Source organism: Magallana gigas, chromosome 3 (genome assembly GCF_963853765.1).
Source record: "Magallana gigas chromosome 3, xbMagGiga1.1, whole genome shotgun sequence".
Taxonomy (NCBI): Eukaryota; Metazoa; Mollusca; class Bivalvia; order Ostreida; family Ostreidae; genus Magallana; species Magallana gigas.
In genome coordinates this window covers 29,895,649-29,923,241 of record NC_088855.1, presented here as the reverse complement: position 1 = coordinate 29,923,241, position 27,593 = coordinate 29,895,649, and the positions used below count along the sequence as shown (strand labels likewise).

Genomic DNA, 27,593 nt, shown 5'->3' with positions numbered 1-27,593 from the left:
GATTTCATATTTATTTGTAAAAGGACCCGGAGCCAGACATAGTAATGCCGGAACCGGAAGTTAAAGAAGAGGAAGAGGAATCCCTTGAATACAGAAATGATGGTTACATAGAGCTCGTTCTTAAAGTGATGGCGAGAATGTGTGATGGTCAAAATCATCAGCTACAGGTCTGAATATCTATTATATTTTTTTCGGTTATCTGAATATCAAAACATTTCTTTCTGAAAGAGACTAAACCGACCAAAGTCCCTGCAAAATACATGTAGCGTAAAATCAAACTCGCATTCTAGTGTTTAACAAACCAAAAAATAAGTGTAGTGAACACTGTTGTCTACAAGGAGAACTATTTTGTTGTTTTCAGGACTACTTGAGAGAGCAACCGGACAATGTTAAGTCGTTTAACATCATCGGAGAAGTGACCCGTTTCCTGAACGTTGTTTACTCCAACATCAATGGCAAGAATATTGAACTGGTCATCCAGCTGTTCGAAACCATGAATGAATTCACAGCGGTTCGTTTCTTTTTCTTTTTTTTTTAAATAATTTCGAAACACAACAATACTAGCTTTCAGCGAATTTCAGTTAACTTCTGAATTAAATGTTTAGATTGTAGGTCTTGTTTAATATTTGAATGCATCTTAATTTATAGTGACAAATCTTAAAACCGTCTTAAAAAAAATATATCGTAAAAATCGTAATTTGATGTTTAATTAAATTATCTCAAATTCTCGAGAACTCATGAAAAAAGATTACTGTACTTCGCAATAATTGCTGTTAAACCGTACCGTAAAAAACTGTTTTTATTTTGGGCTTGCAAAGTACGAGGGTTGTTCGGAAACTATTGAGACATTTTCTCTTATTCTTTTGATAAAAAAGATAAACTCTTGAAATTTCACCAAAACGTAAATCAGGATAGAGGTTATCAATGTAAAAAGTTTCTTGTCCATGGCATGAAAAGATCATTCCTGGTAAGCTGACCAACGTGCCTTCGTCCAGTGACCCGGCGCAACCGCAAACTTTTCGCAACGTCATTTTAACGCTTTTTATTGCTCCTGTGTTTTAAACACCTTATAAACGAACGGAAATAAAAATTATTCTTTATTTTTCATCTTTTGTTTTCATTTCAAGATGTCATCATTTACATTTTCTCTCATTCTTGTTTTTTGGGAGGACAAAATCGAGTTATTTTTACCCGAAATTCTAATTACTATGAATGTCTCCTGCAGTCATTTTTTATATATTTTAGAACTGTTGATAACGGTTAGTGTGACAAAAGTACTTGATAATTAATCCCTAAGGCCTAATTCTAGTTAAACAATCAGTGAAAAAAAAATTGATGAACTGAAGCTCTATACCTTGTCTTGTCATCGTATAGTTATTTTAGCAATTGCGTGGCCTTAAAAGTTCTTCTTCTGATATTTCCACCAGTTTGACAATTTTCAATGCGCCGCCATGACGTCAAAATTCAATGTAAAGTCGTTCTCAGATTTCTATTGTTTGGTAAATATGTGTGTACCATATTCGTATTTCAACTCGAACATCAGTGAAACTTGATCAAAAGTTAGTCGCAAAGAATAGCAAAATGAACATATTTAATTTGATTTCTTTAATCATTAACTGTAATTCTACGGACACCTTTAAAATAGATGTTTAAGTTGTTAAACCTCCGGGTTAATGGCTGCGCCGGGTACCCCGACCACTGACTTGTGTCTATATCGTTGTAAACAAAATATTAAATATTCTTTTAATATTACTTTGTTTTATTATTTGTTGGCGTTTCTTCAGTGTCTATGCCAATTTGTACCAAAATTTGTAAATTAGAAAAGAAAATATTCGAGTTGTCTCAATAATTTCCGAACAACCCTCGTACTTTGCAGTGTAATGAATTGAGATTTGTTATTGCCGAATATTTAATTTGTTTTATCCGAGTTTGCTTTTATCGATAATTATGTGGTGGATTTTCTCCTAAAAATCCATATCAAAGATAAAATCAAACATTCACACGTGGTTATTGTATTTCAATCGCAGCACATTATTTGATGACAACAGTTTTAAAATAAGCTAAAAATCATGCATCGTCTGGAAAACTATGATTACAGGGAAACCAAGACAACCGAGTGGTGATTTTTGACAACAAAATCATCGACTACATCAACTTCATTCTTCGTGCAGCCGAGTTCCAGTCTTGTCCAACGGAAAAGGTGAGGTGACTTTCTTACAGTATGTTCCTCTGTTCTAGCAGATTGCACCCATGTGATATTAGAATAATTACACATATACACACACATAATGACAGAAAACAAACCTTCTATCGAAGATTTCAACCATTTTAGTGCCCTGAAACAGGTTTTTTTTTTATAAATGATTAGTTCAAGTTAATTATGTTCAAAACCCTATATTTTGCAAGGATCATGATATATATAGTACAATGCGAAATATCAGTTTTATATATTTTATCCAAAGTCTTCTTTCAATGCATTATTGTGGATGATTTGTCATCTGTACTTCTATTCTTCATCGTAATTGACTTTTATTTATTTCATTTTATCTTATTTCCGAAACTACTGTATGCAAAAATTGTGTGATGAATTTCTGCATTTTTTAAGATAACATTACGGTAATTTGTTTCCGTTTCATGTAAAAATATGTGTTTAAATTAAAAGCACGTCGTCTAAAAAGAAATCAATTATGAAAAAAAAACATTCTAATCAATAGATAGTTTTTTCGTTTGTTTTAGGTGCTTGGCCTTCGAGAGAGCATAGCCAATCTAATTTTGTCATTAATCGAAGAGAATGGACCAGGGAAAACAGACATCTCTTTAGTAAGAGAAGAAAACAGAAGCATTACAAATTACTAAATCCCTATCTGAAATATTTAGCCAATTTATATTTCATCGATTCCAAGGAACTTATTAGAAACCATAATTGCAAAATATAATTTATTTTATACTTGATCATATATTATCAGTACCATTCAGCTTTGTTTATCTGCTTTTTCTCATCTTAATGGAATGGACCAGAAAGTCATTTAAGCATCAATGTAAAAATAAATTCAAGGTTCTTTCGTTGAAGGTTAAATTTTTTTTAGTCAAACTAGCCAAAAATGATAATAAAGGTATGTTACTCGGGATTTTTTCTCCCGAGAATAAGATAGATAACCGAATATATCCAATGTATATGATCAATACATTATATTTAAATTCTAAAAAGAAACCAGAGTCAGTGTACAGTGTATAAAATAATTGTTTAGTAGATTTGCAAAAGAAACATCTCGGGCTTTTCCGGTAGCCCTCTGCCGGAAAGGCCCGAGAAGTTGCGATTGGGGCTGGCAGGAGAATGCCTCCGATCATTTTGATTTGCAACGAACTGATTAGTTGGTCAATCAAGAGTTTGCAGGATACTGACTTTGGCCGTAAGCTAAGCACGTTACCGTAAGCACCAACTTGATCACTACACTAAGTCTCACACGAAGCCAGAAAGCTAGTCTATACTTGGGTAATTAAACGTTGGATTTTTTTTATGTAGGAAGTGAAGGACACATTGGACAAGAAAGCCATCATTGGACTTATGACCGAATGCTATGAGATGCATCAGCCCGATAAGAAGAAAATCGAAGAATTAAAAAACATCTCTCTCGGAATTGATGCTCTTCCGACTCAAAGTACAATGAAATCTCTCTCCCAAGCCCAATCGTTCTTTAAAGGAATGGTGAGATTTGATAAACAGCCGGAAATGCGGATTTTATCCAAAGACTATTTTTTTTTAAAATAATTACCATTCTCGTAGCTCTTTATACATCAAATTGTGTTACTGTAAATTATTGAATAATATCAAAATTACCTTTTACAAGTTTGATTTTTTCTTTCGTGTAAGAGATTGTTTTTAAATTCAAGAACCTGGTTTTACTGTAGAGAAAACAAAAGGATGAACTGGCCGATGTGTATATGGATGTAGGCTTCCGATTTTATCTAATTCTTGCTCGCATGTTTGATATTGATATCAAACTGGCAGAATACAGTAGGTGACTTTACCAACTAAAATGCTATTTAATAATGATTTGAACACATGATAATAATATTAAAATATATAATTATTTTTTTCTTCAATTTATTGCAGTAAGTTCTTATTACTGATTTTTTTAAGCGTCTTTCTGTGTGTATAATAAAAAATTATGATAAATTTCTAGTTAAACTGGATCTGCTGCAACAAAAGGCTATAAATTTTTACCGAAAGAACTGTCAAAGCATTGAAATTGTGAAGGACGACGAGCTACAAAAGGTCAATTTCAGAGTGAAAAATAAGGTATTGTTGACAAATGTAACAATCATGTTAGGATATTTTTGTCAATGAATTCTCTGCCACATTAACTGGGCAAATGGCAGATTTTCTCCTAGACCTTAAAAAAGACATCTCTGTTTTGTGATACTTTTAAGTTTAAATTTCAAAGATGCAATCAAATAAATTGCTGTCAAAACTTTTATATACATACATCAAGGAAATAAAGGAAACCATTTTTTGGTTCTAAACATTCTGTAAATTTGTTTCAGTTATTGTAAAAAAAAAATTGTTTATTTTAAAGATTTATTTTTTAAATTTTATAATTAAGCGAGTTATGCGCGAAGAGGTGAAGGAAATGTTGAAATGGAACGTAGATAGATCGTCGCCTAGCAACAAGATTAGAGAACTCATGGAATGGACGAAAGATATCATGAAAGACATAGCCTATCAGAGACATATCCTCAGTAACCCTATAGCGATCTGTCTTACCAAAGGATGGTTAGAAACATATGTTTAATTCTTTTAAAATATGTCTGAGTCATACTTTAGTTACCTTGAAATACATCTTCTTTAACAAGCAAATAACTACGAAACTTATTTTTAAAACAACAAAGTTTATTCGATTTTTAGGCTTATTTGGAACCACATTGTTACCATTCTGAGCTTTGCAATCAACATATTAATGCTGGTCACCTGGCAAGCTAAAGCGTCCCTGGCAAGTTCGAGTGTGAAGGAACTGATGCACAATACAACAGCAATCCCAGACATCGTTAGGGAGTGAGACAGATTTGCGTATTTCATTTTCTATTGTTTAAAGGGTTTTTGACGTGAAATATAAAATTGTTTAACAGTAATATTAGAGAATACAACTTTGAATTAAACATACATTTTATTTTGTTTTAAAGCATTATAGTACTAGTATGTCTTATCAGGGCAATTTTTAGAGGGATTAACTTGCAAATGACATTATTAATTAAAAGATGATAGTAATGTTTGTTAGGCCTTACGTGAATTTGAGAAAAGAAAAGAAATGATAAGATTAGTTCAACTTTATTAAAATATTATGTTTTCCATAAATCATAAAGCAATCTGTCCAGCTTTAAATACATGTATATGTTTTACATGTTTTTATTTAAAAACCCAATAAATTGATTTCAAAGAATCAAAATTCATTCAATAACGGAATCTTTTTTTCCCAATTTCCTGACAGTCCGATTCCTGTGATTTCAACACTGACGGACGCCGAGTATCAGCTGGCACTATTTTCTCTCGGCGGAATGCATAACTTTTTCACCACCCTGGTTGTGGTCAGCTACTTTCTAGGAAACCACCCGCGCCTTCCGCATTTTAGAAGCATTTTCAAGTCCATAAAGTAAGTATATATACTTCGTGTATCACCTATATCAAAAGTCATTTAACGTATTTTTCAAGTGTACTATGTTTAACTGATTTTCTCTCTTTTATTACAGAAAAACTTGTTCCCGTGATAAAAAAGACGAGGATGATGACGACAAGAAGAATAAACACGAGTCTAAACTAGACGCAAAATTTTTCAGTTTTACGACGTTTTATTATTTGGTAAACCAAAAAAAAGAGGAAACATAATAAATCAACAAACATAAGCTTCTGTTGTTTCCTACATTGAGGCAATCTATATCTTCCTCTCTTTTTTTTTTAGCTTCGTTGTATCCTATGTTTTCCATATAAAATACAGAAAGATCTCTTAAATTACAGGGGTTTCTTGCTTTATCTATCGCGGGCACCATGTATCATGGATACTTTTTTGCATTCCATCTCCTGAACATCGTAAACAACAACCAGTTATTGTCCGGTGTAATCAAAGCTGTCACACAAAACGGTAAAACACTGTTATATACTCTGACTTGTTTTGTTTATTGCCAGCTGTCGATGTATTGTTTTCTTTTGATCCAATGCCCTTCCAATAAATGGACATGCATACTCTTTTGCTTAGTTCATTACCTAGGCTATAAACATTGAAATATATGTATGAAAACTTCTTTTGCTACAATTATTTGGAGAATTTGCAGCAAAATTTTATTGAAGGCAAAGTTAATGCGTAAAATTTACATTAGTGAAAAACTTGTACTTAAAGTGATTAATATTTTACAACAAAGTACATGTTACCCAATAAAATAAATACTAACATCCGCTGAAACTAATGTACAATTCATGTATTCAAGCTTTTTTTAAAAGGTCTTGAACGGACCAAATCTATTTAATAATTTTATTATTTACTGAATAAAAACTGATTCTGTTTTCTTTGATAGGTCGTTCGTTGATTTGGGTGGCTATTCTGGGTCTCGTGGTGTTTTATTTGTACGGTATCATCAGCTTTGCTATGATGAGGAGTATGTTTGACCCAGACGACTACCTGTATTGTGCCTCGCTTTGGGAGTGTACTATAACCGTCATCCGTTATGGGTTGATCGGAGATATGTTCGAGGTAATTTAACTTTAAAAATGCGCGTATATGATCATCGGTCATCGAGATAACTCAGAATATATATACATTAATTATTTTTTAGTTGAAAAAATAAGATTCATTACCAAACGTAATGATTTTATGGTTACTGGTAATTGCTTAACGTGGGCAGGTCTCTTAATTGCATTTACATAATTTCCTCTTATTCAGCAAAAATTAATATTAACACCTTTAATTTTAGGAACTTCGTTCCATAAAATGTTTTTATATATTAAATGAAGCACTCCTATGTATCAACATACTTGTGTATGTGTAATTCGTTAAAACTTTTAATTATCTGCTTTGTCCGTCTTTTATACAGAACGTCAATGCACACAGATCGGAGGCTTCGTTCTACAAGTTCGGACTGGTCGTAGTTTACCACATATCATTCTTCATCTTCGTGTCCACCATCGGTCTCAATATCATATTTGGTATCATTGTGGACACCTTCTCAGAACTCCGAGATCTCAAGGTAACATCTAATTAGCATAATTAACAAATGAAATTTTACAGCTCCTAGCCGCATTATTTTTATAATTTATCTTTAATTATACCGATCTGGGAAAATATCGAATGTGCATGACGTTTTTATACGCGGAAGCCATTGTTTGTATCATGAACTTTTTGTTCTAAAAAACGTCTTTAAAAGTCATGATTATGTGCATGACGTTTTTATACGCAGGAATCATTGTTTGTGTCATGAACTTTTTATTCTAAAAACGTTTTACGGACAAAGCGCCAACTAAACAATAAGATAAAAAAAAAACTTCAGGAAAATGTCATATCACTGTTTTTTGTAGAACTTTTTTTTCTTAAAATTCTTTTTGTGACAAAGTTTTCCTATAAGCTGCAGGGTATTGACAATGAATATTGTAATTTCAGTGGACAGCGGAGGCAGACATGCGGGATACGTGCTTTATCTGCAGCAGAAACAGTTACGACTTTGAGCACCATGGAAAGGTAATCCCATCATTCATACATACTTTCGGACTCTCCTTGACAGATTCCGGATTAGGTTCTGTATCTCCCGCATGGAAATCTAATTATAAGAGGGCATTAATGTTAACGATACTTCTGTCCATTCATTTAGACATAATGTTTTTTTCTTCTTCCAGGGATTTGATCACCATGTCCGATTTGAACACAACATGTGGTCGTATATTTTCTTTTTTATTCACCTTCACGGAACCAAGGTCAACGATTACACAGCGTTAGAAATGTTTGTCCATAAATTGGTACGTCGTCCATATAAGGCACTTTTTAAAAATATTCTGATTTTATTCCAATGCTGCATCTTAATATTTTATTTTTTTTAACAAAACAAAAACATCTTTTTTAAATATTTTTACAAACACATAAAATGATGTTCGTTAATCAGTCCACCCCCCCCCCCAAAAAAAAATGCTGATCTGGATTATAAATTATAAGTGTATGTTTTTTACCTGTATTATTGAAATCAAAGTTGCATCGTAAATTTTTCGGTTTTGTCAACCACCTGTCTAGCTACTGAAGGAGAATTATGACTTCTTTCCTCTGGACCGCGCCCTGTCCCTCGCTGGGATGGGCAAAGACTCCACGGAGACCAAGATAGACGACCTTCTGTATCATGTCACATCAATAGTCGACAAACAGCGAAAAGAGGTACATGTACAGGCATTTGGATTTCGTACAAAAAATAATGGCGAAAAACAGCATCTCATGAAAGAAAATTGGAATTTTTTTTGTTTGACTTGCAGTTTACTATAATTACTATTAAAATTTTAATTTTTACCTCAGGAACTGGAGAAGAAACGAAACGAAGAAAGGGTCCGTCAAAAAGCATGGGAGCAGAGGCATCGGCTTGGTTCTTTCCGCCGCCGGGCCAAACTTCCCGTTCCCGCCGACGAAGAGGCAGAACCGTCTGTTCCAACAACGCAGAGTGAAGAGCAGACGACAACGACCGGTCCCGCGCCGACTCCGAGCCCAGCACAACAACCCCCTAGTTCCATCCCTCCTGGACAGTATCTACGACCTGTGTACCCAACTACAGGGCAACTCAGTGGACGAGCGACGCCCGGGCGAAGGTTGAGCGATGTTGGGTTGGCAACGAGCATGCTTGGAAGGTATCGATTTATGCATGACCTTCTGCATTCATAATTAAGTTAATAAGCATGTACATGTATGTTGAAATAAAAAAAAATATGATTAAGAATAATTATATATTATTATACTTTGCCCTTTTAAGTAACGTTTAGTTCGGATTTCCGTATTTTAAAAAATAGCTTAAATTTCCTTATTTGCTTATTTTTTTCTTTAAGTTTGAATATAATACACGATTAGGCTGTTTTATTTCAGGTCCGATCTCCTACAACCATCCGTAACATCCGGTTTCTTGTCCCGCCAAGACAGGCGCACGTCCATTACAAGTCGAAGTGGAAGTCCGGTCCGATTTGACCAGTTCCGGAGAAGAAGCCCTTCACGCTATGAGGACGACGACGATCACGTGGGCAGTCCGTCACGATGGGATGATCGAGCACGAAGTCCATCTAGATCCCGGTTAGGAAGCGATGCCGAGATGCGAGGCTTTACTCCTAGTCCTCTGTCCCGCCGGGACGCGATGATAGCCCCGTCTGCAATGAGCCCCAGATGGGGTGATAGTCTGTCCACCAGTCCCAGGGCGTCGATGGCATTTTTCCCCGATTCCGATCCCATTCTGCCGCCGCCATCTTATATGAGCAGACGAAGCAGCATGGACAGGCGCGGTAGCGACTTCCGGCCTGAATCCATAGAAGGACCCGCGTATCCTATGCAGGAGTATGAGCCTCAGGATGACGTTGATAGCTCACACAGTGGTGACTACGGTCGGAGAGATTCTAGATTCTGATTTTCATCATAAGCTGTTAAAATGAGTTTATAATCGCACATCATCTGCTTACGATTACAGAAACTGAAAAAGATATAAACTAAAAATCAGGAAACACCAACAATAACTTTAATGTAATATTCTTTTAATAACTCCTTAATTGATTTGATTTTTTATACCCAGTTCCTTGATTGTTTAAACGGTATTCGTGTTTATCAACCAACAAACCATTTCTTATTTTTCACAATGACTTAAAGTAAAATTCGATGTAGTTAATATGGTGGCATGGATCTGCCACCACTTGTCAGATAATTATGCTGACTTGTCAAATGATTATGTCGACTTGTCTGATATTTATGTCAACTTGTCAGATCTTTATGTTGAGTTGTCAGAAAATTATCATATTGACTAGAAACTCAATATTTTGTTATCAAAGCGTGTTAGTGCCACTAATTGTCATTAACTTGTCATCATAATATCTGACAAGTCGACATAATCATCTGACAAGTCGACATAATTATCTGACAAGTCGACATAATGATCTTACAAGTTAACATTATTATTTGACAGAAAAAATAAAATGAAGAAAATTATCATTCATATTATAAGTCGACTTGTCAGATAATGAAGTTGACTTGTCAGATGATTATGTCGACTCGTCAAATAATGATGTCGACTTGTCAGATGATTATGTCAACTTGTCAGATCCTTATGTCTACTTGTCCGAAAATATTATGTCAACTTGATGGCACAAATTTGGCGTGGAAACGTTTTAGTGTTGAATTTTTTCAACATGTGAATAAGTGACAAGTCAATATAATTATCTGACAAGTCGACATCAAGATCTGACAAGTCGACATAATGATCTGACAAGTGGTGGCAGATCTAAGCCACCATAAGTTAAAACACTCCCTCGTAATATATTTAGACAATCATTCTATCATATACCGGTACCTCCCTCTCTCTCTCTCATTTACAGAATAAAAGGAATACTTTTCAATATGATTAAATTTAGCAATATGAATGTTTGTGTAAGTAATGTGCGTATTATGTTGTGAAAGCACTGGTACAAGCAGGTACATTTGTACTGCAAGCAAATTCACTTCATCTTAAATGCCCCTAAAGGTCTCTACTTTAATTTTGCACAATATTTGTCGATGTTTATTATAGATGTATTTTTTGCCATATTGGATCATTAAACAAAAGGTAAAATGAATTGCTTGTAGTTTCTATTTTTTTTTTCTATTATGAATTTATCAAATGTGAATTGTCTGGTTTAAAATGCTTTTTTCAAATTTCATTAAATCTATCGGCAGATTAGGAAAGAATGTATCTAAAATTATGTTTATATATTTAATGTAATTCGAAAATGTGAAATATAAAGGAAAATATTTTATTGCGACAAAATATGAAAACTTGCATTCGAACTGTGAGAAAAGAACAAGTAAGAATCGCTATAACTATTTTTTTCTTGACCAAATATTTACAGTGTATCTCAAACGTTGTAATACATAGCGAAAAAGTATCTCGAACTCGTTATTAAATTAAAATATTTATCTCGTTTTGGCGATTAATTAACTCGTTTTCATAAGACTTCGCAGATAATATAATACAAACTCATAATTTAATCAGTGTTGTTTAAATTTTTATGGAAATTGCATTTTAAATATTCTTTGACATGCTATGGCACTTTAAATAGTCCTACTATGAAAGTTAGATGGGCGACAAATGACCATAAACTTTATCTTTAATTTTCAGGTATGATATGTTAGCTATGAAATGTTCTTGGATAAAGAAAATTTGCTTATATATAATTAAGATCTAAAATTTGAATTTTTTCCTATATCTCCATAAAGATCTCTTCTTTTAAGCAAACTCAAATTTCCCTCGACACCCCACCCCCCTTCTCGGAAAAAATTCTGGATCTGCGCAAGTGTACACTCCTTTTTACTTTTTTGATTGGCGAATTTAGAGATTGATCTTAAATCTCAAACTCGCATTCCGAATGTCGAATTTTGAATATTAAGTGTGCCGTCCGGACTTTCAAACTATCAAATAGATTGTTATAACGATTGTTTTGACGATCTAACGATATCTTCACTTGTCTTCATTATTATAACGAGATAACTTAATTTAACGAGATGATTCTCATTTATATTGATATGGTAACTCGTTGAAATGAGAGGATTTTCTCTTTGTAACGAGATTAATATCTCGTTTAAACTTATACTCAGTCCCAAGATATTTATTTAAAGAGGTCAAATTCAATTTTACTGGTACTGTTTTTATTATTTACAATTAATGCTTTAGGAATGGATTTCTAATGATCATGTGAAATTTGAGAGTCAGGCGTAGAGTTTTGAGCCAGATCCAAGGCTCACAATTTTTTGTCATGTAAACAAGGCTCTTTCCTGGCTTCCTGTTTTTGTTAACGTAGGTTCAATATACCAGTAAAAAAAATTTCAAGCTGATTTGTCTATCTTCTTTTTCATTTTAAGCATAAATAAACAGTTTCTAACGTTTAACACAATCATTTCAGACTAAAACTGGAATTTTCACTTCAACATTCAAAATGTAAACGAAAGCTTTGTTTACATAGCAAAGAATTGTTAGTTCTGTAACTCTCTTATAACTCAACGAATGATGCTCAAATTTTAGTTGCCTATTAAAATGTCTTACTGAAGCATTGTAAACATTAAAATCAGACAAACATTTTTTTGACCAAAATCGTGAACATGCCCCTTTAAACCATTCAAAATTCTTAACTTATCAGATTTTAATAGAAGGTAAAAATAAAAATAAAAAATACAGGGATTTTGCATTGCAAGTGACATAAAAGTACCCGGATAGAAACATTGAAAAATTGTGCAAGGTGTTCCGAGTAACTTCCGAATGATAAAAGATGTAAACAATTTTTTGTTAAATGAGTGAAAATATATAAATTAAGTTGTCAAATCCCTTTTGTCGATTTCAATTCTACTTTTCTGACAGGTACATGGTACAGGTGGAAACGTAACTTGGGACAGACTATAACTCATTTTAATAAATGTTTATCATATTTTTATCTATGTATTTCTGATTACGAGATCATTAAGTCTTTCTACTTTCTAATGACAATTGACAATGTTCTTCTAAACATTAAGGTTGTTTGACATACCGAGTTCAATAACATTCTTATCAACTGAATACAGCTTTTATGGGGAAAAAGGGATCTAAGTAAAGAACTGTAACATGAAGATCATCATGTCACCGTCTCTATAACTTCATGAATTCATTTATCACAGAACTCCACATAAAATTTAAAAATAAAATACCGCATACGATACTTAATTATATATTTTACCTTTTAGATTGTTTTTTCTCTGACTGCTAAACGTTGAATACTTAAGTCAAGTACTACATTTCAGATTCTTTAACTGTTAATTTAGTGATTTTTATTGCATATTTTCAACTCTCAATTGAACTGACAAAATGAATAAAGTTTTTTTAATTCAATACATCTTGTTATATAATATGTTTTCTGTTTCTATACAAATTTCCTGACGTAATAAATCATTTCTTATGTTTAGAGTCGCTTTATTTTATTTTTTTCATGTCAGAAGCAAAGACCTCTCTGATTTTTGCACGTATACCGTCTGAACACTAGAAAGTTTCGATTTCAAAGTCGTGTAAATTGAAATCGTAATAATTTCCGTATATATCCATGTATAATCAAACAATACTAGTATACCTGGTAGATTTCAAACTCGTTTTCCTTCCTCATTTCTTTTGCTTCCACGTATAATCGGTGTATTGTTGTTTTTTGATTACACCCAGCAAGGAAAACCGAGATCGATTATGATCCCATATCGAAGCTTGCGACAGAGAGCAGAAGACTCGCATACTGCCGCATCGTATACGCTACAAGCAGCTTGCTCTTCATCAAAATACTTCTTGCATACAATTTTTAAATTGAATATTTAATTCTCTTTCGTATCTCGAATGAATTTTTTTAAAATTCTGTTGGACAATATTCGCGCGGAAGTCTGCTTTTCAGAAGATTGTTGAATATTTACCTTTCCTGTATCTCGGATGATTTTTTTTTAAAATTCTGTTGGACTTATATATAGACACGTGATCATTTTATGACGATCGTCCATCACCACTTTCTGATCTTCAAATTTTTGTTGGACTATTTTATAGTTACGTGATCATTTAACTATGATAGTCCATCACTACGAGAAGGAGTTAATTGTCCTTCCCCCTTACTACCTCCATAAGAAACTGCTTCAGATTGTGCCACCTATCCTAATCGCTATAGGTACCACTGGTAATGCGCTATCTTTCCTGGTCATGAAGAGACACGCCTCTAGAATACCCATGTACAGTTACCTGTGCGTGTTGTCAGTTCTGGATTTACTAGTTTTGTACGTAGGATTACTGAGACTTTGGGTAGCGCAACTGTGGGACGTGGACCCTAGAAATGCGTCCAACTGGATGTGTAAACTTGTCGTGTTTCTGGGATACGTGTGCAGTGACGCCTCCGTATGGACCATAGTAACGGTCACTGTTGAGCGTTTCTTTGCCATTTGTAAACCGTTTTATCTCCGGCCTGTATTTACTTCAAAGAGATTTACAAAACTCTGGTTATTTGCGCCGATTATCGTTTTTTCTGCCGTAAATTGTCATTTCTTTTTCACGGTGGAGTTGCGTACCGTTCATAACGTGAGCTTGTGTTACTCGGTGGATTCGTACGATTTTCTGGTGCACAAGACGTGGCCCTGGATAGACGCCGCTTTGTATTCGTTCGTGCCCACAATAATCATTTCTGTTCTCAATGCCAAAATAGTTCTGCAATTCATCAGAGCCAAGAAGAGAAGAAAACTGCTGAAAACTCACGAACACATTTCAGACGACAGCACAAAGCGCAGAAACAATGGGAAAACAAGCAATCGAAAATTTACCGTCATGATGCTAATGGTATCAATGAGTTTCCTTATGACCACGCTGCCTAATAATACAGTTCTGATAATCACGGCGGTGTGGAATGACTACGGTACAAGTGCCGAAAACATTGCCTTGTTCACTTTAATCAAGACCGTTACAGAACTCCTGATGTACACCAACCATGCGATCAACTTTTTCTTGTATTGTGCCTCTGGTAGGAAGTTTCGGACCCAATTAGTTGACATGTGCCCAGGATCTAAAATGAGCAGTCGCTATGATAGTGACAATACTCTTCTGAATGTGTACGGAAGTGTGAAAAGTACGCGGAATTATGGGATTGAAATGAAAGAGGCCAGATTGTAACCTTATATCTTTTTTTGAAATACGAAATTATTTCTTAGACTGTCATTGTATATTTATTTTTATACCAAGTACGTAACAAACATATTGTATTGAGGTAGCGAGCAAATTTAAATTAATATTAAACATATTAGAGTTACGTTTACAAACTGTTATGATAATAACTACAGGTATTCCCTCTTTTTTTATTTTATCTTCTTATTTTATGATGCAAAACTCAAAGTCATTTTTCATTAAAAAAAAAATACGTAATTATCGTTAATACTGTTATTGCGGACTCTAGTCACTCTATGTCACAAGAAAATTAAACAAAAAGGTGTACAAATGGGGATGATAATGAAAAGAAGATACATGAAATATGAATTAATCGGACAGAGAGATGGACTTTTTAAAATTTCATCTACATCATATGATATACAAGGTATTGTTTAAAAAAGTTACTTGCAATAGTATTGGACTGAATCCATTTTATTCTGATATATATTAAACTTATTTTCGTTAGACGAGAAAAGTCCCGATGTTTAATATGCATTCAAGTATATGTGTATATTAAAGTAATATTTTAAAGCATGTATTTGTCGTGAATTAATCTTTCTGTTCGAAATAGTAACGAGGTAAGTAACATATTTATCATAGTGTAAACAATAAATATTTATCATAGTGTAAACAATATCATAGTGTAAACAATAAATATTTATCATAGTGTAAACAATAAATTACATTTGATGCAAATTAAAAAAAATATATCCCATCAAACCTACAAATACATACATGTATATGAATTGAGATACTATAATAGTAACTATAATAAATAAAACAGAATGCGATAGTCCAAGCTTAATAAATTGTTTGCTGTTTATCCATCTTGGGGCCCAAATATTGGTCCAGGGGTCATGATTTAAACAACATAGTAATCTCACAAAGTGTCAATCTAATTAAAATTAGATGTTATAAGATACGCTTGCTTACTCGCTACACAAACGAGTAAGCGAGCGGATCTAACATCTGATTTTAATTAGATTGACAAAGTGTGCCATTGTACTTGTAGTTCTTGAGAATTTTTATTTTAGAAGATCCCTATTTATTTCTATGATAAACATTCAAGCCCTCTTGCGGCGCCAGTATTAGGCTGGAAGTCGTGGTTCGATATACACCATCTTAAAGCTATATTTATGCCGTGTTTAATGGTTTTAAAGAAAGTGATTTTTGTGTTGGGTACGTTTTTTAAAGCTACGTAAGCTTTAATCTTTCTGAAAATTACTCAGTTCAATTCAAACGCATTTGAAAGTATTGAATATAATTTCAAATTAATTTTCATTGTTTTATTAAAAAAAATCCTGTAACCTATATGACTCTAAGAGACACAAGTATCTTTAAAAATTGCATTTTTCGACAGACATATAGTTATGAAAAGAGACTACTAGGCAATTGCAAACAGCATCCGTCTCACCTTGCTTAAACTTCGCCTCATTGACAAAAATATGAAATTTGTGCACATCAAAAAAATTGTTTAACATTCTCCGTTTTAGCTCTTCAATTTTTCTTGGTGACAACGATTTCTCAGTTTGCCCTGAAGTAAAAGAACGGTATCTCCTGTTAAATGCTATTTGCAATTATGCACTCACAGATGATTCCTAATTTTGCTGAAACATAGCTGCAGGTCTGTAGCTCCCGGTCTGAAAAAATTCGGATGGACGACCTGGGAGCTACAGTGCCTCCCATAATAAAAATCTGCAATTTACGGCGCACAAAAAAGTGCGCTAGCTTTGGACTGATTAACCTTATATCCAAACACATTCTGTACAAATATTTGATTCCAAAAGATTCCTCGGACATTTTACTACAGATATCGTCACTTCACTTGCATCTGATATTCTTTTAAACACCATCACCAGTCCCGTAAAGTGAAGTGGAGCAGTTTGTTTACACGTGAAAATGGCGACTCTCGATCTCGACGTTAATTAATATACTTCGTTTTCCGAGGTCGGTTAGTATGTTTAATAGAGAGTCTGAGGCAAGTAAAGTAATGATGTCAGTAGTAAATTTCCTGAAAAAATGAATGGTACTAACTGTTTTGACAGAATTTGTGTGCAAATAAGGTTAATCAGTCCAAATATAGCGCACTTTTTTTGTGCGCCGTAAATTGCAGATTTTTACTATGGGAGGCACTGTAGCTCCCAGGTCGTCCATCCGAATTTATGAACTTAACAGTTGCTAATTTTGTTTAAATTTGTTTAGGGGGTGGAGTGGGAGGGGTGTGGATATTATTGGTTGAAAAATGAAATATGAAGGGTTATTTTTTTATATCGGGAATTAGTTTTCTCTGGTAAAAATGTGACTAAGTTTCTAAAACAAAATTCAATACATCATTGAATTTATTGAACACATTTAACTTTAAACGGCCTGATCAATAATTGGTCTAGATAGATTCCAATCGAGTAAAAATCCATTTACACGCTTTTAATAAAATGTAACATTAACTCGTAAATTTGGGGTTTTAAAAAGTTTTTGATGTGACAAAGGAAAACTTCTATAAAATGTCAATTCTTCGTATTGCAAATCACTATATCCAACACCCCACCCCCTTTTTGAGTGTCCTCAACCCGCCTCTCCCCATAGACCAAAGTGCGTGTACTTGGTTTATCCAGCTGTATAGGTATTACATAAATAAAAAAAACAGTTTAAGAAATACAATAATTTTTTTTTCAAACAACAGTCAAAAAAAAAAGTTACCAATTTATCTACCAAATCTCGTGTGTCGTGGCTGCTATTATTGCCTCGCTCTCACGTTAACAGCGTTTATACATTGCTTGCTGACCGGAATATTCCATTCACACCACAAAATATTAAAAAGCTGAATGTGAAATTGATCGCTATTCTCGATTTTCATAACCTTTTATTATAGGATCTCAAACAATCTTTCTTTATGGATCAACGATTAATTTACATACATTATTTACTCGGTCGGTTTCGTGTCCGTTAGTATAAAACAATGGAACGAAGAGAAATTGTATCTTCTGTGCATGCATGTGATACGAATTTATTATTTTTCTTATTTTAATTAAAAGAGAAATAAACTTCGAAGACTGATCAAAATAAAACGTTGTTTTCCTTTTTCTACATATTTTCAACGGTGCTACATGTATATATATATATTACTATTTATATTAAACAAATTTTAATTTATTATACAAATCGTAATAAATAAAAAAATCATGAGTGTACATTTTAGAACTTTAAATGAATAATACACAATAAATACGTGAGAATTATATCTATTAACGCTGAGGCATAGCCTCCTAACGCTGCCTTTCTCATTTTAACTTCGTGTGATGATTAATCAGCAAATACTAATTACATAATATGTACCAAGTAATTTCTCTGAAAGTTTTAAACTGTTCATGATTTTAACATGTTCATTCTTCTACATTGTAAGATTTAATTTGACATGAAAAAATATTTACTTAATTAGTTTGCTATTGTTATTAGCACAATTATACATATACAAAGATTAAAACCTATTTACAAAATGATAAATTAATGTGTACATAAACCAAGTACTTAATCATTATACAAACCGCTCTTTTTTTCAAGGATAATTAAATGCATGTTCAATGTACATGTATTAAAACGGTTCACTGAACGTGTTAAAATATTTTGTAAAGTTCATATAAAATATTTATTTAAAATCGGGCTACATGTAGTAAAATTACGTGTTATAGGATTAAACTTGTCCAATCATCTCATCCATCACAGGCTATCTTGCCAAATGATGTAATTTTACGCAGTTTGTTAAATCAATCTTTGTTTTACCTCGGGCAGACGACAGATAGAAATGTTGTAAAGTAGTTCAATGTTGTTCTACATCTACGGTCCTAGAGATTTCCGCCGGCGATTGTGACATATAAAAAGCCAAGGGTACCCGTAACGGAAATGGTCAAGATGAATCCAACCGTATCAAAAACTTCAGAAAACTGTTTCCAACCTACGTCTCTGTACTTGTTTTCTTTTGTCTCAATTTCAATTGGCTGTTTTTCAAAACTTGGTAAGGTTGTAATTTGTCTCTTAGTAGATTTCATTGAAATACGCCTCCCCCCATCTTCAAAATTGTTCATGTTTTCAGAATCACTCTTTTCTATGGAACTGTTGCCAACAATGATGTTAGTACATGTATCTCCAGTCTTTGCTCTTATTTTGCGATTTCGGCATTGCATGAAATACGTGAACTTTTTCAGAATAAAAGGCATATGCGTTTTATCGTCCTTGTGGCAAAGCCAAAGACTGATTATTGTCAACAGGCAAATCAGGGCCGAAACAAGTACCAACAACATGAGAAAACACGACAGGATTGAGAGTGGGTTCGAAGTTTTCGGCAGAACGTCTGACGTCAACGTTAAGAATACGGCCAGGGCAAGTAAGCACGTGATGGCATACCCCACGCGCTCTCCGCTGTCCGCAGGAAGAATGAATACTACCGAGTTAAGTAGCATCAACATTATCACCGGTACAAATATGCTCAGTATGAAATACCCGGGTTGCCGTTTCAGTTTGATAGAGTATTTCAAAGCCGCATAAGTGCTACGATGATTTGTGTAGTATACCACCGAAGCTTCGGAACCGAGCACTTCCCACATTCCGTTTTCCGAGTAAAACTTCATACCCACGTCGCTATGCATCTGCTGAAAATCAACAGCGTGGCTTTCGTAAATCCAAGGCATGAACTCAATGTCACAGGTCTGTTGGTCAAATGGAAAGTAAGTAACGTCAAAATTACACACAGTTTCCAGGTAATCGTCGATGGTCAGAATGACTTCGCCAGTTTCCCGGACGACGGCCATATTTTCGTCGATTCCGAATTTCGTTCGCTTCTTCACTGGATGTCTTACCATGATGGTTGGCGTCCAGACCTTCTCCTGCTTCACCGTAATGTTTTGAACAGGCCCAGGAAATGCAGTGACCCACATGAGTCGATCGTCATGCCAAGACAACCTGAGGCTGACCAGCGTCGAGAAAGTTCCAGAAATTTCGTCGAGTCCGCCAATAGAGAGAAGCTGAAGAGCGCCTTTGATGACTGTTGTGGGTCGAGGTCGAATATCGGCTAAATAAGGATCAACTGAGTTAACAAACAACATTGAATGTACATTTTCAATGTCCATTCTTGTTAAAGACCTGCACAAAGATGCAGTCAGAAATATAACAAATACGTGAAAAAGGATCATTTCCCCCTTAATTTAGAGCTATTCATGAATTCACGGGCGAGAATCTCTTTGTAAAATGTTTCAATTCATTGGTCATCTAGTGAGATTTAAACGATTCGCTCTAATCGCTTTTGGTGAAATAAATTCTATTGGTCAAGCTATTGAATCAGAAGACAACAAAATTATCCTTTAAATCTAAAACTCTTCTCGAACAAATCTTAAATTGTTCAGTCGCTAATGTACGAGATAATCGCCCGTTTTTCTCGTATCAGCTCGATTTAAAAAATACATAAGAAATTCAATTAAACGGGCATATATGTTGCAGAGAGAGAGAGAGAGAGAGAGGTTTTCCTTGCCAATCTCCATCAATAAGACCATGAAAAATAGAGAATTATCAAATCACCCACACCCAGTTCTATTCATGATAAGTCCGTGCAGCTAAAATAAGATGCAGTGTCACTTACAATAGATCCATCAGTATTTTCTTCGATATAATTTTTTTTTATTTGTGGATTTAAATTTGCACTTAATCGTACAATTTAAACCACATCATTGAACTTAGCTGCAGGTCTGTAGTTCCCGGTCTGAAAAAATATTGGATGGACGACCTGGGAGCTACAGTGCCACCCATCAAAAAAAATGTATAATTATTGCGCACAAAAACGGTTACAAAAACGTGCGCTAGTTTTGGACCGATTCATCTTATTTATACGCAAATCCTGTGAAAACAATCAGTACCATTAAATTCTTCATGCAATTGACTACTGGTTTTTGTCGAAAACGGATAAAGCGTCTCGTCTTCTTGGTAAATGCTTACAAGATGTCACCTCTATCCCGAGAGACTGCAACGTACGGTACACAAATTAGCCGTTGAAAATTTTCTTTCTAAAAGGACCATGTATAATAATGGCCTAAATGGCTCTTTTTAATGAACATCATCATTTTAATTGTAATTCTTTGTTTTCTTTGTTTTGATAACAATGTGAAGTTTTATTCATTATTTTACCCTAAAATAAAAAAAAATGACATCATAAAGTTAACCTTTTCGAAATTTTTCACATAATTTTGTAAAGTTTTTAACTTAAATTACCTGTCAACAACATTCTCAGGTTTACCACCTTGTTGTAGTCCAACTCAAGAATTAAATCGGTAGTTTGTTTTTTTTAATAATTCTTGCTTTAAAAAGCTGTTCAAAGTGCTAAGCTAAAATATTTTTTTTATTTTATTTATGACTTGGAAATGCACACCTTTCAGTTTTTCTACTCATGTACTAAATACGTGTAATATGTGTCAAATAACGTACAGCTGGGACACATTGAAGCAGTGTTCGCATAATTACACGAAGTGAAATTTCGTAAAAATGTCAATAAATTAATTCTTTAATCGTACATTTGCTGAAATTTTTATAAATACATGTATAAGGAATAAGCAACCCTTCTTTGAGTTTTATGAGGTGATCGGTGAGGTCGGTACGCGATCAAATCTATCATAAAACCCGGGTTTTTTTTTTTTTTGGTTGTTTTTTTTTTAAATTTTATCACCTCTTAATTTAAAACTCAAAGAATGGCTACTTCTTACTTATTCAATTGATTTTATCAGAAAATAAAATACTTCAAATATTTAAGTTATACATGCAGCAAATACATGCGTCTATACCGGGATTTCAGCAGTTGTAGTTCGTTCTTTAATTTTTCAAATTACTTGTATTGGTATCCTACTTAAACTGTGCGTACTTGGATGTCTGTTTCGATCTGTTGATCTATGCAAAAAAGAGATTTCCTCTTGCAATCAACACATACAGAGAACCCAAAATTCCAGTTATACAAAGCGTAAAAACAAGACTCAAGAAATTGAACAGTTCAGCAAACATCTTCCATGTAATATCTGCATACTGTTTTTCGTTATTTTGGCTCTTGAAAAAATCCTCATGATCATCATCAACGATGTTTGGTTCGTTGATATGCTTCACAGAAATTATTTTGCTAAATCGTGACTTTTTCGATACTTTGATTTTAGAGTCTTCACTTATATTTTCAACGGGTGTTTCTCTACATACGGAAGTTTTGCTATTATCATTCGCGTCCCGGGTTTTGCGCCCTCTACACAACAAGCAATAGGTGAATTTTTTCAGATACATCGGCATTGGAGATTTGTCATTTTTGTAATGCAACCAAACGGTTATGATCGTCAGCAGACAGATTCCGGCGGAAGTCATCACTAGAAGCATGAGAAAACAAGATAGCATGGACAACGGATCCGACGTCTTTGGTAACACTTCAGAGGTCAATGTCAAAAACACGGCCAATGACAGCAGACACGTGATTGAGTACCCTATACGTTCACCGCTTTCTATAGGTAAAATGAAAACGGCGGAATTCAGAAAGAGTAGCATTGTTACTGGGGTGAAGATGGTTAAAACAAAGTACGAATATCGTCTTTCCAGTTCAATGGAATATTTGAGTTCTGCGTACACCTCTCGCTGAGGAACTGATGATGGTACGATATACTGCACTTCTGCTTTAGTGTCCATGATTTCCCACATTCCATTGTGAGAGAATAAACTCAGATCAATGTCCTTCACCCTCTGCTTAAATCCAACGGAATCGTTTGAATAAATCCAAGGAATAAAGAGCAAGTCACAGGTTTGTCGATCGAACGGGAAATGTGTGACATCGAAGCTGCAGATAGTTTCCAAAAAGTCTCCGATAGTTAGTTGAACGTTTCCGTCATAATGAACAGTGACTACGTTATTTTCCAAGCCCAAAGTTTTCACTTTCGTCGCAGAATTCCTCATTATTATTGACGGCGTCCATATCTTTGATATGGGGACAAGCAGGCTTTTGAGATCCTTGTATTTCAAAGGATCCCAGGTGAGTCTATCGTCATTCCACTGCAAAGTTAAGGTGACCATCACTGAAAATGTCCCAGATATTTCATCCAAGCCACTGATGGAGAGGAGACTTAGGGAGCCCGTTACTTTGGTGTGGACGGAGGGTCGGATATTCTTAAGAAGTTCCGGGATTGTTCCGCCTAGTATCAGGTTATTGTAAAGATTTTCTATGTCTACCCTATCGGCGGTTTCGCCATTGTGGATCAGTATCAAAGAAAGAAATATAACTTCCAGAATATTAGACATCCTCTCAGGACTGTGCACCAGTACTGCCAGTTATGTTCGTTTGTTTGACATCAAACCTGAAGAATAATTAGGATAAAGATATTAAAACAGAGAAATGAATTTCATATTTTTTGTTAATATTTTACAAATAGAAAATTGACTTAACTTGAGTTTGTAAAATGTGGAAAGCGCCACAATTATTTCAGTTATACACAACTATTATTATAAATACCGTTTTAAATAAATGGCCTATTCCCTAATGAAAAAAAATATACATACGGCTAATATCAAAATCAGATGCCGAACCTTCCTGTACGAGAGCACAGCAGAGCAGGGAATTTCCTTGTCGACAAGAGAGTTATTTACTTAAAGTGTTGGTCAAAAAATATTTATGTTTGACTTGAAGAGGAAATACAAACAGATGTATAAAACTTACCAGAATAAAGCCAAATAATCTACCAGGAAGACCTATCGATGATCAATAATAAAAGAGAGTTTTATTTGATATCCATTCACTGTCTTTAATCTAAAGATACTAATGACAATTGGTTTAGGAGCATTGTGATGGAGAATTAATTGATTAAAAACAGTTTAAATACTGTTACAGAAGGCATGGGCTTTGAGGATTGTAATCGAACGCTATTTTAACCACTGAATACCTATACTCATTTATATATATATATATATATATATATATATATATATATATATATATATATATATATATATATAAAGTTTAGAGTGTCAACACAATTAGCACAGGTGTTTATTCGATCCAGTATACACTTTAGGGGGTTTTTTTTATCCTAAGAAGAGGTATGGTTTAAGTTGTCCACGACGTTAAAACGTGCATAAAACAGCCTGTAAATAATCATGCAAGTTTAATAACTATGAAAGAGTTTCACGGCGATACTATGATGTAGTAGTATTTTTAAACTATACGCATGTTTGAAATTTTTATGGTATGAAATTGTAATTAACTCTTTTAATTACCAAAAAAAAATAGAGCTGTAAGAAATACTAATTTAGAAGACATGAATGCTTTTACAATATTATAATGTCGTCCTGTTCAAAATATGCACGTAACTGGATACGTTTTTACTTCATAGAACAGAAATCTTTTTCTGATAAATTTCATTGTTTGCCTGTCTCAGTCTTATATATCATAATTCTATGAATGCATGCACCAATATCAAAACATCACGTTTGAAGAGCAAAATGAGTTCCTTTAAAATAGAGTTCAACACTACCTACTTTGGAAGACGTTTTACAGAGCTGAAATGTTTTACAATGTCTGGACCATCCACTTCTTTTCCTTTAATTGTGATTATTGTGAAATTCATGGTGTTAAAATTTCAATTTTTCCCCACTGAGAGACGTAGGGATCAAATGAGATGAAGTTCAAGGTCACGTAATCATAGAAGTTTGTGTCTTTCAATAGTTCAGACGCGGGTATTTTATGTCTTTTCTTTTTGGATTTTTCTAATGAATTTTCACTGGTAACGTTACCGGTGAGTTATCATAGCAACATTGCTATTGTAGAACATATGTTCTATTTGATTTTCCCATGTGGGAGTCTTTTTTAGCACATACGACTACGTTCAACACGTGTTGATCATGATGCGCTGGACCTGTTATCAGTGACGTCACTGCTACAAGGCGCCATTTTGCTTCTTGAAGTTCTTCATGCCATGTGGTGTGAAGAAATAAGCAGTTCCTAAACTCAGATAACATTGATTTATCGCTAAACCTGTATTTTTTAACATGGCTAATGAGCCGGGGACGTCGTACATGCGAGAGTCCGACAGTTTGGACATTGTCGATCAGGTTGACGACGATGCAGGTCAGGATGAGGAACGCAACGTGCAAAGGCACACGACGCAATCCAAGTCGAAAATGTCCACGAACGGTATGTTTGACATTTTCATGAGCAAGCTCACAGAAGTTCAGAAAGAACTTCAGGACTTGAGATCGCAAAGTAAAGGGGGACACATCGAGAAAACGCGGGCGGAGTATGAGTACTTGTAGTTCGCCTCCCCCTGTTAAGAAAACAACAGTGAAAAATTACAGTCAAACTTCACATTCCAGGTAAGTCTCGTTTAACTTTATTATTTTTAATGCATTGCCTCACTTCATGATCAGTTCTTGTCTTGAGTCGTTGATTTTATAGTATTTGAAGGAACTGGCAGTGCAAAAGTATTTAAACTATAGATTGATTGAATGCAAACATAAAACCCTGCAAAAAAAAATTGCAGTTTACAACATCCAATATGTAGCATAGTAAAATATTGTCGAGGTTAACGAGGGTTGACACTATATAAATAGTGCCAGTTTGGGAGGGTGACTGTTGAAACTGACATCCCGAGAAAACTATTGTCAACCGACGCGAAGCGGAGGTTGACAATGGTTTTCGAGGGGTGTCAATTTCAACAGTTACCCTCCCAAACAGGCACTATTTATTTTATTATACTGAATGTCTTATTTTTAAAGAAAATTTTACTGGTTTTATATAGAAAGGATGTGAATTCTACGGCGAACCGTACGCGCATAATATTCGCGCATGTAACAATTCGTTGTGTTACCCGTTGCCAAGCGTGTTGCTAACGCTGAGGGTAATAGAACGGATTGCCAACTGCGTCTAAACCAATCAGATTTCAGTATTTAACATGAAAGTATAATAATATCCATTGTTACCCTTGGTACATGTTTCACACAGAGATTTTCTCTATTTGTGAATATGATTAAGTTGAGGAATAGCTTGGTAGGATGCCACTCGGCTTTCTACTGGTTGCTAATGGAAAAGAGAAACATTTCCGTAAAATTAAAACAAGTTCTTTATTCTTTAAACTCGGATGGAAAGTGAATTAAGTAAATTCACCAACCATCCGCCTTAATTTGGAATTGCTCTCATTGACCAATCAGGATACTTTCATGATTTAAATGCTAGCGGGCTAATTTCACAGAATTTCTTCTACGAGCTGACACCGATTACTAAAGGCCCAAAAGGTGATAAAGTCAATTAGATGAATTTCGATACGTATGTTAACAAAGAGAAGATTAAGTAAAGCCGAAACGAGTAAATAAGTTTTCTGACGTAATGAAAATAGAATAATCTTCGCGAGTCGCTAAAGTGTCGCTCTGATAACACAAATAATTTATCTTGTTATAGATAGTTTTAAATTCTCTGAATTTTAAAACTTTAATGTAACACATGTAGCATGCAATAAACTGAACGATACAATTGCTTTATTATAAACCACTACATCTCTTATGATCAACAAGTTGAGTGCGACGTTGAAAAAAATATATAAAAACACCTCGAATGTATTAACATCACCGGATGTTAGAATCTTATACAAAATGGAGTCGCTTCCCATTAAAATAAATATCGGCTAGACAGCATACATTCGAGGTGTTTTTCCGAGTTTGCCGGAAAGGCCCGAGAAGTTGCGATTGACCCATCCCGATACATTGTTTTGAAAAGAATAAAAAAAACTCCGAAATTTTCCGAATAGATTATAGTCTCCATAAAAATGCGCCTAACACGACAGTCTATGCCCTACTTAACATTTACGAGTAAAACAAAAAATATGTAATAATTTTTAAAGGCATAAAACATATTTCTACATGCAAATTTACTTTTAATTCATGAAAATAAGCATGAAATTAATTCTATAAAAAAAAACCTACCCCGCAGAAACGCAGTTACAATATCTAAATGTATATCAAATAACGGACCGCCTTTTGGCGGCCCGTAATAAGCATTGTTAGCTATACAATATTTTTTATAACTTTTTAAAACTGTATCTTTGTTTAGAGCTATAAGTAAAACTTTTTAACTTGTCCATCAACAATTAAATTTCCGTTCGATTTACAAATTTAAAGGTATATGTGGCGTATTTGGAGTAAAATTTTTGACATGAGTTTGAGGAAAAATTTACATCATGCTTCTTAATATAAGACGTTTCTCAAACTCTTGGCCCGTAAAACATGTTCTTCCTTTAGTTATTTGTCTCTAAACTTTGCTACACGTCTGATGAATATTAATGTGATTCGCCATTTGTAACGCCACAGCGCATGAGTGCGGGAAAACTTAGTATTGAAAACAAGATGGAAGAACAGTTTGTTTACAAATAAGAATAACGTATTTCATGTCTTAAATTAGATAATTCTTATACCAGATGATACCCGAAGCATTATTTTGCCGTTATTCATTAAATATTAAATGTAGAACGATATAAATTGCTAATTATGTGTAATATAGATGAAACACGATTTTAGCATCAACGACACGGTAAAATGAGTGAATAACGTTGCCCCCTCTCCCTTAGGGATGCATGTACTGAGAGTGTTAACTTTATTTATTCTTTATTCAAAATTTCCTCTAAACG

At 34.2% G+C, this 27,593-nt stretch overlaps 4 protein-coding genes across 5 annotated transcripts in view; 2 read left to right on the top strand and 2 right to left on the bottom strand.

Annotated features, from left to right (window-relative positions):
• LOC105346739 (inositol 1,4,5-trisphosphate receptor type 3) overlaps window positions 1-10,819 on the top strand; it is a 35,737-nt gene extending 24,918 nt beyond the window's left edge. For both annotated transcript variants that reach the window (XM_034480585.2, XM_066079235.1), the window contains 19 exons: window positions 24-167; window positions 362-511; window positions 2,099-2,200; window positions 2,737-2,820; window positions 3,524-3,706; window positions 3,910-4,015; window positions 4,185-4,300; window positions 4,605-4,774; window positions 4,907-5,053; window positions 5,487-5,648; window positions 5,746-5,854; window positions 6,011-6,134; window positions 6,565-6,740; window positions 7,081-7,233; window positions 7,644-7,721; window positions 7,877-7,996; window positions 8,265-8,402; window positions 8,538-8,863; window positions 9,096-10,819. In XM_034480585.2, the coding sequence (XP_034336476.2) occupies window positions 24-167; window positions 362-511; window positions 2,099-2,200; window positions 2,737-2,820; window positions 3,524-3,706; window positions 3,910-4,015; window positions 4,185-4,300; window positions 4,605-4,774; window positions 4,907-5,053; window positions 5,487-5,648; window positions 5,746-5,854; window positions 6,011-6,134; window positions 6,565-6,740; window positions 7,081-7,233; window positions 7,644-7,721; window positions 7,877-7,996; window positions 8,265-8,402; window positions 8,538-8,863; window positions 9,096-9,624 (3,117 nt within the window). In that variant the 3' untranslated portion in view covers window positions 9,625-10,819. The remainder of the gene's footprint in view (window positions 1-23; window positions 168-361; window positions 512-2,098; window positions 2,201-2,736; window positions 2,821-3,523; window positions 3,707-3,909; window positions 4,016-4,184; window positions 4,301-4,604; window positions 4,775-4,906; window positions 5,054-5,486; window positions 5,649-5,745; window positions 5,855-6,010; window positions 6,135-6,564; window positions 6,741-7,080; window positions 7,234-7,643; window positions 7,722-7,876; window positions 7,997-8,264; window positions 8,403-8,537; window positions 8,864-9,095) is intronic.
• Window positions 10,820-13,698: 2,879 nt separating this feature from the next.
• On the top strand, window positions 13,699-14,966 carry LOC105340912 (probable G-protein coupled receptor B0563.6). The gene has a single exon (XM_011447169.4). The coding sequence runs from the start codon at window positions 13,804-13,806 to the stop codon at window positions 14,890-14,892; it is 1,089 nt and encodes a 362-aa protein (XP_011445471.3). The 5' UTR covers window positions 13,699-13,803; the 3' UTR covers window positions 14,893-14,966.
• A 3,083-nt stretch (window positions 14,967-18,049) lies between these two features.
• On the bottom strand, window positions 18,050-20,157 carry LOC105340911 (neuronal acetylcholine receptor subunit alpha-5). The gene has a single exon (XM_011447168.4). The coding sequence runs from the start codon at window positions 20,106-20,108 to the stop codon at window positions 18,765-18,767; it is 1,344 nt and encodes a 447-aa protein (XP_011445470.3). The 5' UTR covers window positions 20,109-20,157; the 3' UTR covers window positions 18,050-18,764.
• Window positions 20,158-21,562: 1,405 nt separating this feature from the next.
• On the bottom strand, window positions 21,563-23,316 carry LOC117692512 (acetylcholine receptor subunit alpha-1-B). The gene has a single exon (XM_034480584.2). It carries the CDS (start codon window positions 23,221-23,223, stop codon window positions 21,847-21,849), a length of 1,377 nt encoding a protein of 458 aa, XP_034336475.2. The 5' UTR covers window positions 23,224-23,316; the 3' UTR covers window positions 21,563-21,846.
• Between the last annotated feature and the right edge of the window lie 4,277 nt (window positions 23,317-27,593).

Coding starts and splice junctions, on each gene's coding strand:
- LOC105340912 (XM_011447169.4), top strand. CDS start 13,804: ATGATAGTCCATCACTACGAGAAGGAGTTAATTGTCCTTCCCCCTTAC.
- LOC105340911 (XM_011447168.4), bottom strand. CDS start 20,108: ATGATCCTTTTTCACGTATTTGTTATATTTCTGACTGCATCTTTGTGC.
- LOC117692512 (XM_034480584.2), bottom strand. CDS start 23,223: ATGTCTAATATTCTGGAAGTTATATTTCTTTCTTTGATACTGATCCAC.